The sequence below is a fragment of the Bombyx mori genome, chromosome 14 (assembly GCF_030269925.1).
Source record: "Bombyx mori chromosome 14, ASM3026992v2".
NCBI classification, from domain to species: Eukaryota; Metazoa; Arthropoda; class Insecta; order Lepidoptera; family Bombycidae; genus Bombyx; species Bombyx mori.
The window spans coordinates 10745808-10759741 of record NC_085120.1 but is presented as its reverse complement, the minus strand read 5'-3'; the positions used below and the strand labels follow the sequence as shown (position 1 = coordinate 10759741).

General features: G+C 40.7%; 1 protein-coding gene across 3 annotated transcripts in view; it reads left to right on the top strand.

Moving 5' to 3' along the window:
• Nucleotides 1-13934, top strand: part of LOC101735906 (E3 ubiquitin-protein ligase SH3RF1) — a 50714-nt gene that overhangs the window by 18225 nt on the left and 18555 nt on the right. For all 3 annotated transcript variants that reach the window (XM_038015431.2, XM_038015430.2, XM_062672153.1), the window contains 7 exons: nucleotides 7271-7447; nucleotides 8637-8725; nucleotides 9589-9703; nucleotides 10264-10363; nucleotides 11359-11485; nucleotides 12101-12179; nucleotides 12810-13732. In XM_038015431.2, coding sequence (XP_037871359.1) covers nucleotides 7271-7447; nucleotides 8637-8725; nucleotides 9589-9703; nucleotides 10264-10363; nucleotides 11359-11485; nucleotides 12101-12179; nucleotides 12810-13732 — 1610 coding nt within the window. The remainder of the gene's footprint in view (nucleotides 1-7270; nucleotides 7448-8636; nucleotides 8726-9588; nucleotides 9704-10263; nucleotides 10364-11358; nucleotides 11486-12100; nucleotides 12180-12809; nucleotides 13733-13934) is intronic.

Here is a 13934-nt window from a genome sequence, read left to right as displayed (position 1 = left end):
TCTCATCTCTACCTCTAAGAGGACGCAGATCCGAGACTAGGCGCGTTCCTCGTGGATTCAGTGAAAGTCGTAAGAACTTTTTTTTATGATCGAATGCTTACTGCTGGCCCGGAGGCCTTTCCAGTTTCACTAGGACAGGTGGGCGAGCAAAGGCTCAGCCAGGAGGGGTGGGATTTGCTAACAGCTACCCGAGCGCAAGTCGTAAGAACGCAGCGTGGTGTTTAAAAGTATATATTCGACAAGTACAAGTAAACGATTGGCATTCCTTAGAGACGATGTTTTAGGCCAAATTGTGGATTGGTTTTTGGAGCGCGATTATGTTAGCACTGAGTTTCTTACCGGATTTTCTCGCGATTCCGATCCTGTGGTAGATTCTGCGAAGCTCTTGCTAGGGCTAGTGTTAGGAAATTCTCTCAGATGGAACCCGTGAGGCGGACTACCTGTCTGCGCTTAGCTGGAATAGGCTCTTAGGCTACCAGGCTATAGGTAGAGAAAAAAAGCGATAATGCTGTCGACGTTAATGTGCCGCGCAATTTTACTAAAATGGCGCCTGCATCACGCGTCACCCGCCTGCCGGCGTTCTCGATTGTTCGATTCACCTGTCACTGTAAGGTTTAGGAGAGGTTTTCCACAAAAATAGGAAACGCATATTATAGTAATATCTCTCTCTCTCTCTCTCTCTCTCTCTCTCTCTCTCTCTCTCTCTCAGCTATTTATCCCAAATGGTGGTGGGGTCAGCTTTCCTCACTTTACCCCTCCACTTCGCTCTGTCTTCGACATCCTCGTCGGCAACATTGCATTCTCTTTTGTCCTTCAGCATATTATAGTATTTTGTGCGATCTTAATCCGCACTGTCATCGGTGACCACTGTCAAGAGAATAATAGTGTTTGTTTTGTACTATTCAAAACATCTTAATTTATTAAATAAGTTACTTTATTAAATTAGCGTACATGTACGACAGTGTTTTTTAAATGTGATTGCCCCCTTTACCGACAAAACTCTTCTTTAAGCTTTCATATTGCGTATTAGTCCAGAACAGAGACAGAGAGAGTTGGAATAGCAATCCATGTCTCCAGTGATCGGTTGATTCTTCCTTATTCTCTTCCACAGTGAGTACACATTCGTAAGCGTTTGCGGCTACCGCTAATTACCCTTTAGATGTGGGCAGACTATTTCCATATGAGTGTCAGTAAATCAATTATACTATTTTCATACAAATTTTATAGTTGAATACTTTTAGTAATCGTTAACGCATGCAATTTAAAACTGATAAAATCGTTCAAATAATACGGAGTATGTCATCGCGAAAATGTGCCAAATAATGTTATCGAAATAGAGCAGCTCGTTCATGTACTGTAGTGCCAAACATTGTTTAATTTAGAAAATTGAAAATTGCGCCTTGACATTAAAAATTGTTAAGAAATTAGAATAATTAATTCTTCCGCCACTCCTTTTACTGTGAGATACAATTTACAATTTAGGGTTTAGTTTGTATGTTTTAAGTCGCAGCAGACTGCCGACCGCGTGTTTTTCTAAGATGTTCAAGATATATTGGTCAGGCGACATATCTCTCAGGCTGAAGCTCGTGAGCTCACCAACCTAGGTAAAGCCAGAATAGCCCCTTGAGGCTACTGGCACATAGGCAGGAGCAAAAAGGTTGGCGGCCCGTCTTAATTTTTACAAAAAAAAAAAACTTTGAATACACTCGAAACAATTCCATTTTGCAAATCTATTGAAACATTTTGAAGTGCATGATAAATAGTAAAAAGCATTTTAAATTCTATTTTATACTTTTCTATACATACTGAATCTGAAGATCTCTCTGTCATGCTGAATTTTGCTGAAATGCAGCCCTCTTCGATGTTATTAACAGTACCAATCGTTGCCATTAGCCATAAGCACTCACTAACATACACACGATGAGTTTCGTTTTTATCGATCACCATCAGGCTTATCGAATTCTCTTTGGCGCGGTTTCTCTAACGCTCTTATTGTCTTTTCTATTGGCCGTCCTCCTGGCATTGCCGATGGCCATGAACGATTGACGATTGACGTTACTATTTTATATAGAAAAAAACTTAACGTGATGACCAATTTCGGATGTGTTTATGGTACATCCTCGCTCTATCTGGCCGACGTGGCCGATATGGAGAAAACCGGGATCCACGGCACTAATCGGAAAAAAACTATGTCCAGCCGTGGATCAGTATTGGTTTTATTATAATTATTGAAGCGCATAGAGTTCATTACGGCTCACATGAAATCGGTCATCGCATCAAATAACATTAGGCCTGGAACTAAAAAGAACCATTCGTATCTTTCAGTTTGAATCATTCCTGAGAGTGTTCCGTTTGGCATTAATTATAAATAAACAAAAACGACCCTCAGCTTCCGAGCCAGACACGTAGGTCGACTATTTATATCGACACATCACCCCGACAAGGAAAGCAATGTACACACAACATCTAGAAATTAAAGGGTAATATTATTATTGTATCCAAAAAATAGCTCAAGTTGTGATTTTATTCGAGGTAGTTAGGCACATGGGTAAGGGCTATCAATAAAACTAAGTGATTTTTTCAGGCTATTGTTTTTCTGAAAAAAGGAGGTACTTTGATTTTTGTTACGGCTTAGATAGGTGGACGAGATCACAGCCCACCTGATGTTAAGTGGTTGCTGGAGCCCATAGACATCTATCTACGACGTAAATGCGCCACCCACCTTGAGACATAAGTTCTAAGGTCTCAAGTATAGTTACAACGGCTGCCCCACCTTTCAAACCGAATCGCATTACGGCCCACCCGCGCGGCCTCACTAGAGGTCCTACCACCAGTAATTAAATTCGATTAGATGAACCTTCTCGAATTTTAGGTGTTAACAGATCACCTTTTTAATTAATTTCAAATAGTTATATATTGTGGATTATTTAATAGAAGTCGTTTTTCTTTGTGATTATTTGATTTTATCGGAAGACCCTTTTTTTTCCCAACCTATTTGCTGATTGCCTAAGGGGCTATTTCAGCTACGCGCGGACGGTCAGCCGTAGCTTTAGTTAGAGCAGTCAGAATCTACCACCGGATCGGAATCACGACCCACCGAGAAGACCCGGCGAGTCCTTAGTGGGTCTCGGAAGAACTGTATCCCTTCACCCTTACACGTGGCTCTCTTTTCTTCATCGTTCCCTCACTGCTGAGGATCGCGACCACATGTGACTTTCCTCCATAGTGTTCGATCATGGGTGGCATGGACCGTATGGTATAGACTACCACCAACATCTTGCTTTACCAGATCTGACCATCTGGCTGGTCTTGTGCCCACGGCGTGCTTGTCCCCTATGCGTCCCTAAATTATGAGCTTCTCTAATTCATGTCTGGGAGACCGCATGATGTGTCCGAAGGAGCTCATAACACGTTCGCGGCTGGTTGCACGTAATTTGTGACGCTTATGTCCACTACCACATATTGCTGTATGACATTGCGTATAAGCAGACATTCCACATTTGGTTACCGTAAATTTAATTACAAACAAACAAAAAAACAACACAAATCTAGGCCGAAACACACTCGGAAGTCATTGAAAAGCAAATATTATTTACCTTGACTCACAAAGTAATTGATAAAAATCGTTTGATAAGATTAAAGCTTCACAGCTGATGTTAACTTATCATTAATGTATTATGCATATTGATATTTTATCATACAGGTAGATAATGATTGTTGGTTCAGTAAACATGTCTTGTAATGTTTTGGCAAAAAGGCCTTGGCTGGCTGTGAAGTGTGGGGAAATTAAAAGGTGGTGGCTGTATACTTAGGACAATCGTACTATAGCGGTAGAGACTTTATCCTTGACGTTTAAGTTGGGAGATTGCATTGATCAGGGTTCGCTTTTTTTTTATTGCTTAGGTGAGCGGACGAACTCACAGCCGACCTGGTGTTAAGTGGTTACTGCAGCCCATAGACATCTACAACGTAAATGCGCCACCCACCTTTAGATACAAGTTCTAAGGTCTCAGTATAGTTACTTTTTTTTTTTATCCTACCTATGCTGATAGCCTTGAGAGGCTATTCCAGCGTAACCTTAACTAGTAGGTGAGCTCACGGGGCTCAAACCTGACGACGTTGCTAATACGAACCCTAGCAAGAGCAGTGCTTCGCAGAATCTACCACCGGATCGTAAACGCGACCCACTGAGAAGATCCGGCGAGAAACTCAGTGGGCTGTGTCTGAGGGTTAATTTACTCGTCGAGCCCTTCGTCGCAAGCGACGGGTTCGACCAGAACGGTGACCGGTGCTTGAAGTACCTAAAAGCACGGTTATATAGTTACAACGGCTGTCCCACCCTTCAAACCGAAACTGCTTCAGGGCAGAAATAGGCAGGGCGGTAGTACCTTCCCGCGCGGACTCACAAGACGCCCTACCACCAGTAAAAAAAGCTTAAAGGTGGTGTGGTTCGTTGGTTCAAAATAAATCTTCACCCTAACTTGCCCATAAAAGCTTGGTACGTGGTTTCTATATTGGCCGCTACTAAATTCAGTCGTTGACAGCCGTGGTTGATACCATGACTGATAAATTGACCTTTACCGCGTATATGTCTGTATGTGTACTACACGGATAACCTACACGTGACCTTTTGCTTCATAAAATGTTATCGCCGCCAAACGAGTACGAGAATAGACTTTTTTTTTATTTCCGTTCTAAACGCTTTAGGGCTGTGAAAACATTAAATAAACAGCTATTCTGAAAGTATTGCTGTTATTGGTGGTAGGACCACATGTGAGTCCGCGCGGATAAGTACCACCGCCCTGCCTATTTCTGCCGTGAAGCAGTAATGCGTTTCGGTTTGAAGGGTGGGGCAGCCGTTGTAACTATACTGAGACTGTATCTCAAGGTGGGTGGCGCGTCTACGTTGTAGATGTTTATGGGCTCCAGTAACCACTTAACACCAGGTGGGCTGTGAGCTCGTCCACCCATCTAAGCAATAAAAAAAAAGGTATAAATTTAGAAGAAAAATACTTAAATTAACACAAATATCTGTTAGCCATTCTTTTTCACGTTTAAATTATTTTAACCTTTTTGTTCATCATATGTGGTGTTTCAATGTCAAATTAAAGCTATTCCATTCTATCTTTGTATTTTACACTTCACCTCATATAGTATATTATGTATATATGTATATAGATAATTTTTTTTTTTTTTTTTAAATATATGTGTAATGAGTGGTGGCATTTGCCCTCCCTTACTCTATGATGTCTATGGACACCGGTTTTATATCGGATTGATAGTGAGTAGACACACATCTAAGCCAATTATACAAAAACATTGCAACTACTATGATGAATAATGAAACAATGTCTCTATCCGACCCTGTTGACTCTATATGAATCTCTGCCAGTAATTTTCATTATCTGTTATTACAACATTGTATTTTAAAATCAGTAATACACTTTGATTCAGCTGCAATTATTAACATCAAATTGACAGGCATTTCGGATCTTATGCCAATCCCTAGCCGGATAACTGGATGTTTTTTATTTGTCACAATCCGCAGCTAAACGCGACTACATTACGTGGAACGTGATTTGGGGCCAAGAGAAATGACTATCTCACCTTAGATGATACACTACTGATATGATACATACATCACGCTATGTAATCGATTAGATATTATGAATTTAATTTAAGATCTCAGACTCATAATCACTCAAAATCAGAATCATTCTCAGATCAGACTTATAAAATTCCTTACGAATTTTTTCATCATCGGTGTCCGGTAGCCCATTTTGACGATTGATGATGAAGAGAGGATAGATATCAAATAGGCCCAAGATGCTTTAAGGCGTTTAAAATGTTTCTAATTAGGCGTCCAAGTGGTCAGTATCAAAAAATAAACTAATAAGACTCATTTTTTTATTTAAAATAAGAAATGTTTTATATTTTATGTATTTAATCAGATTTTTATTTATTAATTAATTAATGAAAAAAAAAAATTAAAAGAAAAAAAATATTGAATGTGTATATTTTTTACGAACATTTGTATGTTGAATTTATACTTTCTTTATTCATAAGAAGTGTTTCTAATTATATGACCATCGCTGTATATACTTATGTATATTTAAATAATATTACAGTAAGTGTAGGTTTAGGAAAAAATACATTTCCGTTTTTGAATGGTAGTATTATGATATGATAATGTAATATAACATTTATCGCTTGGTCATAATAGCTCGGCATCACACACAAGCTCACAAATGTGTGTATAAGTTTGATAACAAAAATGTATACAAAAAGTGAATAAATTATGAACAAGTTGTCTTCTATTACAACCTACACTTAATGATGGTCACATGTAGCAATTGTTCAGGAAACATTGAGGATCCACAAGTCATCATTCATCAGCAGAAGCAAGTCGTCATTGGCATGGAATGCATCATTCATTTATTGATAACTAGCTTTTTCCCGCGACTTCGTCCGCGTGGAATAGTTCACAAATAATGCTTTATTTTAGAACAAATTTGGTTAGCATAAAAAACGTTATAGTAAGCCAACCTTAACATATAGCCATGCTGTCGCAGACTTTTTTTTAGATCTTTTAAAGGGGAACAATTCTGTCATACATTATTTTAGCGTTTAACCGTTTCGGAAGCGGAAGCTCTCAAAAGGCAAAAAACCCCGATTTTGAAACATTCTTTATTAGGCTCCGCTTGTATTGGTCTTAGCGTGACGTTATATAGCCTATAGCCTTCCCCAATAACTGAGCTATCTGACAATGAAATAATTCAAATCGGACCAGTAGTTCCTGAGATTAGCGTGTTCAAACAAACAAACTCTTCAGCTTTATAATATTAGTATAGATTACGCATTATGATAATAAACATCTTATTTATTTATTTATTTATTTAATAAGTTGCACCAACAAAGTGATCATCAATACAAAACATTGACAAATTGACAAAAGTTCATGGCAGATGTCACCTCAATTATAGGTGCAATCGACAGTGCATTAACATCAAAAATAAAAAATATATATATACAGCTAAGATTTGAATACATTTATCTTTTTTTTATTGCTTATATGGGTGGAAAAGCTCACGGCCCACCTGGTGTTAAGTGGTTACCGGAGCCCATAGACATCTATCTAGAACGTAAAGGCCGCCACCCACCTTGAGGTAAGAGTTCTAAGGTCTCAGTATAGTTACAAAGGCTGGCCCAATTATCAATCAATTGATGACTTATAACAAAATAACAAAATGTATCGTTCCGTTATTTTCAGGTGATAGTAGAATCACATAAAGAACTCCGTTGTCCAGAATGTCGGATCCTGGTCGAAACGAAGGTCGAGGACTTGCCTCCGAACGTCCTCCTCATGAGGATACTCGAGGGTATGAGGAATTCAGCCCCGAAGAAGGTGGTCGGCGTCGGACAGCGGATAAGAGCGGGACACCTCCAAGTAAGTTAATGAATTCATCTATTAGATTATGTTTAGTACTTTTTTTATTTATTGCTTAGATGGGTGGACGAGCTCACAGCCCACCTGGTGTTTTTTTTTTTTTTTTTTTTTTTTTATTGCTTAGATGGATGGACGAGCTCATAAGTGGTTACTGGAGCCCATAGACATCTACAACGTAAACGCGCCACCCATCTTGAGATATAAGTTCTAAGATCTCAGTATAATTACAACGGCTGCCCTACCCTTCAGACCGAAACGCGTTACTGCTTCACGGCAGAAATAGGTAGGGCGGTGGTACCTACCCGCGTGGACTCACAAGAGGTCCTACCACCAGTAAACAAAATGTACTGGAAAATGGGCTCAGAATATGTGGTATTATAATTGAACGATGATGTAAATGACTTTTGTAGCGTCTTTTCTGATGATCGCAAAAGTTTTTAAGGAGAAGATAAATGTAGTTTTAGTTCATCTATAGCTAACTATTATACACAAAAAAGAATACCCAGTGACAAACCAACGAGAAAAGGGCATTGAACTTTTGTTTTTGCTTATATAAACTCGTATAGATAATTATGTTAACCTCTTCAGGGACGATTTGTTTAAAGTACAAATAAACATGTATTTAATTTATTCTTTATTGCGATTTGTTTATTTGAATAAGTAAAAAAAAATCCATCCAATTAAGTATAAAAAAATGTATAAATATAAAAAAAGGTACTTATACATATGGGCCAATGTTGCTCCAAAGGGTTAACAGCTCATATTGAAACCAATAAAATAGGAAATTTATATCGTCATTTGACTACCGTGACTTTGTCCGGTCATCGTTCTCGTCGAGCCCTTCGTTGCAAGCGACGGTTTCGACGAGTAAATTAACCCTCAGACACAGCCCACTGAGTTTCTCGCCGGATCTTCTCAGTGGGTCGCGTTTCCGATCCGGTGGTAGATTCTGCGAAGCACGGCTCTTGCTAGGGTTTGTGTTAGCGACGTCGTCAGGTTTGAGCCCCGTGAGCTCACCTACTAGATAAGGTTATGCTGATATAGCCTCTCAAGGGTCTCAGCTTAGGTAGAAAAACAAAGTGACTTTGACTGGACTTTGTGTTTAAGAACAATCTCGCATGCATCCTGCACAGCTTACAATTGATTGAATGTGATGCATGTTTTTTTTTAAATTGCGCTTTGATTCCAGGTACAGCAGGGATCTCTCTCAGCACGTGACGGTAAACAGTTGCCGCCACACGCCAGAGCCGTGTACGATTACATTTCCAAGGAGCCTGGGTGAGTACAGTGAGAAAAAAAAAGTTAATAATAACTATAAAAATGTACGGTCATCCGTGTGTTTAGTGCGAGTTTTTTTAACGTTCTCGATAGCGTAAAAGTTAACTCAAATTTGTATGCAGTTAGAACAGCGCCTCTAGCGGCCAACGTAGGCAAACGTTTGAGTTAACTTTTACGCTATCGAGAACGTTAAAAAACTCGCACTACGCACACCAGACCCTAATTAGAATTCCATGCATTATGAGTACCAGAGACTGACATGCATACTTATATACGTTTAAATATATACATATATAAATAATGAACACCCAGATGTAGAGGAAATAGATCTGTTCGTCACACCAATGTTTGCCCGGTGTGAGAATCGAACCCTCGGCTCAACAATCAGGCGCGTTAACTAATGCCTCACTAAGTCAGTTTATAAAAACTTGAAAGTCAGGACAGGAATTCTCATCTTCGGGGGCCACACTAAATTGTGTTTGTTATATTGACATCAGTGTTGACATGGAAGGCTGCAAACCTTAGAGATAAGTAGATACGTAGATACGGAAAGCAGATCTTTAGATGGCCTCTGACTCCAAGCCCTTAGACCTCGCTAAACTTAACTCTCCTCGTTGTGCGGGGAAGGGTTGATGGCACAAGACCGCGCGGGAGGTCACCAATGCGGTGGACCGACCAAATTAAAACTGCAGTGGGAAATCCCATAAATTAGTGCAGTAGAATGGCCTCGAACAAGGAGAGATGGCAAATTTGCTCCTTCCAACACAACATGACGACCACGACCACTCTGTCAAGAGTGACACGACTGAGAAGAAGAAACTAATCTAATCTATAGTTACACCAAGTCCCTTTTTATTTTTCAGAGATCTGTCATTCAAGAAAGGCGAAATAATACTCTTGCAGAAGAAACTGGACGCGTTTTGGTATCAAGGAGAATGCTCCGGAAGAACTGGAATGTTTCCAATCACTTTTGTGCAGGTCGGCAGTGTTTTGTTGAATCTTTAATTTTAGAAATTTTAATTTTGGACTTCCTTAACAAAATCGGGGCTGGAAACCACAATAGGACTAATTTATAGTCAGACTGTGCTGGTTGCTATTACTCAGATGGCATATCAATCTTGCTTCTTTGACATACTACATTGACCTAATGTGCATTAGATGGATGGCAAAAAGCATTTTCATCTAAGTTTTGATTTCTATGAGTAACCGCTCAATATTAGACGTGTAATGAACATTTTGTAGATTTAATTCAGAAGTAAAAACTATAACAAATGTGACATTAAAACATTCATTCGCGAAGCAGCTACTCTTGAGTTGTTGGTCTTCTTCGGAGGCGCTCAGGTAGCTGTTAGCAAATCCCACCCCTCCTGTCTGAGCTTAGCCCGCCCACCTGTCCTGGTGAAACTGGAAAGGCCTCCGGGCCACCAGTAAACCTTCAATCCTAAACAACAAAAAAACACTAACACCTTGAATGTATGTAACTGTACCAGCGCCATCTGTTTTTCAAGTAAGAAATTAAAGCCCAATATTTCTTTCAGGTCGTCGTACAATTGCCGGCGGCGACGGCGCTCTGCAAAGCGCTCTACGACTTCCGAATGTCAGCCCCCGACGAGGAAGGGTGTCTCGCTTTTGATAAAGGTACGATTTTGAAGTAAATAAAAATAATATTTAAATTTAAATTAGAACGCGACGGTAACGGTGGTAGGACAATTTATTATTGAATCTAAAGGACATGGGCCATTTTCGGCCCAGCTACTAGTGCTCTCAAGGACACGAATAAAATATCTATAGAAAAAAACATTTCATTTTTACATACTTATTATAAAATTTAAGGGTATTTTTAATGGTGGGATAATTAAAATCATAAATAAAAAGAAATTAGAATGACTAAGCTACATTGATAATATTGAAGGAGTTGCCATAGGTAAAATATATTTATATTTTAAACAATCCTCATTAACTCTTCTTAAAAAATACATTATATTGCAAAAAAACTAGCAAAATATAGTAACATATTTAATTAATGGATTTTAAAAGTAATATAAAACATTCTATCTAAACAAAAATCTATTTTTATACTTTAATAATTTTGTGGGCCGTGCAATGTATGGAGAGTGGCCCATTTCCTTTAAGTATATTTATTGTAATACGTATAAATACGCACGGCGTCACAAAAATCGCACCTTTTAAAAAAGTAACTTTAAAATTATTTTACTCAAACTTTGTTAATAGTAAGGGTATGGTTGTAGGATAGCATTGGGATAGTAATGGTTAATGGGCTATTAGAAATTAAAAACTTGTGGATGTGTTTTTAACCTTTTTATAAAAACAAAACTTAAAGTTACAAAAAATAAAATTAAAATCATTAAAAAAAATTACAAATAAGTTTTTTATTGCTTGGATGGGTGGACGAGGTCACAGCGCACCTGGTGTTAAGTGGTTTCTGGAGCCCATGGATATCTACAACGGCTGCCTCACCCTTCAAACCGAAACGCATTACTGCTTCACAGCAGAAATAGGTAGGGTGGTGGTGCCTACCCGCGCGGACTCACAAGAGGTCCTACCACCAGTACCAGCTCTTGGTACCAGCGAGATCGAACCGTTAATACTACAGAACAATGAATTTGTTTCAGGAGCTATAATAACGGTGCACCGTCGCGTCGACGACAACTGGGCCGAGGGTAGACTAGAGAACCGAGTCGGCATCTTCCCTATAGCGTTCGTTGAACTCAACCAGGCGGCCAGGCAGCTTATAAACTGGTAATTAACCCTACGACTGCCGTGTAGGTCACCAGTACTCTACGCGACGCACTGAAGTACTTTTAAGTCAATTTCTGTTACTAAGCGCCTAAATATTGCCTAACTTTGCCTTCTTTTGTTTGTTAATGTATGTTCTAGTCTCTTAGAAATAGATCCATTCTCATTATCATCGGATGTAACTATACTGAGACCTTAGAACTTATATCTCAACGTGGGTGCCGCATTTACGTTGTAGATGTCTATGGGCTCCAGTAACCACTTAATACCAGGAGGCCCCAACTAAGCAATAAAAAAAAATCGTCTTTCTCAGAGTCTACTAGATATTCCGGCGCCTTAGTAACAGTAAATCGACATAATTAATTCAGTGCGCCGCGTAGGGCACTGAATTAACCTGACCTACGTTTTTTTATTGCCCTTATAGGCAGACGAGCACACGGCCCACCTGATGGTGAGTGGTTACCGTCACCCATGGACTTCAGCAATGCCAGGGGCCGAGCTAAGCCGCTGCCTACCGAAAGTGCCTACGTGGCAGTCAAAGGGTTAATAACGACAATCGAACAAGTTACTGTCGTATAAGTTAGATTGCTGTATTAAAGTACGTCTGTACGTTTCCAGCGCGCCCCTGAACCGACCCGTGCCGCCGGTCCCGGGACACGCGCGGCCCGGACACTCCGAACACAGACATCACTCTCAGGTATTCAATCAAATATTAATAAACACGCTTTTTTGGTTTCGTCTTCAATGAATTTTCTTTTACACGAACCGTTTCTCGGAACATTTGCTGCAATTATTCGTTGCCTTATTCTAGGCCTGCATTCTAGGTCTTAAATTTAATGCGAAAGATAAAAATAACAATTTGTTTGATTAAGGTGGTCCCAACTATTGTTTTGTTATATTATATGTACTCATATCTTTGTGCGAAATATTATCTAAATTTGTCCAGTTATTATAGCGTGAATGGGTCACAAACTTTTAACTGCTTTCACGTATCTATAAATACGATATTTGTATAGATTAATATATTGGCAGAACTGTCCATATACCTTTAAATCAAGGATGTAACTATACTTGAGACCTTAGAACTTATATCTCAAGATGGGTGGCACATTTACGTTGTGGATGTTTATGGGCCCCAGTAACCACTTAACACCAGGCGGGCTGTGAGCTCGTCCACCCATCAAAGCAATAAAAAAAAAAAGATGTAGTTTTAGGAAAAAAATATTTTGTAGATGCGTCTGAAAAAAAGTGATCGTAGTCTGATCTGCATTTATATGAGATTGCAAAAGAATTTAGTTAATGACATATAAATAATTTCGAATTACAGCATCCGCATCGCTATCAGCCAATGTCGGTCTCTACACCGGCGACGTCACAGGGCAACTACCAGAACATGGCAACGATGACCCAATCCCACCCCAACTACCCGACAGCGATGCTGGTCCAACAGCCGCAGACGCTGGGCCCCCACGCGGGCCTGCTCTCGACGCCGCCGCGGAACATTCTCGAACAGCAGTCGAAGCACGCGATAGATCTGATACACTTTAGCAACAAGGGCCACGGCGTGCTGGGCCTGCAGAGCGTGTCCCGCATCGGCGACGTCAACTACGACAGGACGCGCGTCAAGTTCGACTACAATTCGACTCCCGCGGACTCGACGTACCAAAACGTGCGCCCCCCCGTCTCCAACAACCCCAGCTCGGACTCCAGTTCCAGTATGAACACTCCGTCGGTGGGCGTCAGTTCCAACACCACGCCCAACACCAGCTCTGACACGAGCACCTGTGAGAGCAACGAGCCCAGCCTGCCGAGTTCCCCGGACAACAACACCGACCGGACCACCGCGGTCAACGGGCCCGACCCGGATCCTGACCGACGCGAACCTTCACTAAACACCTCGATGGGAATATTGAGCCTGAACGAGAGCTCCACCGCAACAAACACGTCGCTCAACGTCAGCCTGCCCCCTTCAGAGAGTCCCAAACCGAACGCTTCGAATGAAGAGGTACAGGAAACGGAAGAAGTCAGACTAGACGCCCCGTCTTCCAGCAAAGTAGTGATCCGATCGAGCGGGCCGGACTCCCTGCTGAACTTCGGGCTCGGTCTGCAGGCGGCGCTGTCGCCATCTCAAGGCCAGGAGGGGAACTACGTGGTGTCGAGATCGCACAGAGACCCTCACAGGGAGAGGGAGAAAAGACACAGTCTCACGCCCTCGACGCATTTGCAGGCCAATCATAATACGCCGAATAGGTGAGACTTTTTAGTAATATGTTTCTGATCTCTTTCTCTTGTCTTCTTATTCACGGTTGACTTCCACGGTGACGGAATAACATCATGTAATGAAAATCAAACCTGCAAAATTATAATTTGTGTAACTGTGTGTACTGTTGGTAGGACCTCTTGTGAGTTCGCGCGGGTAGGTACCACCACCCCGCCTATTTCTACCGTGAAG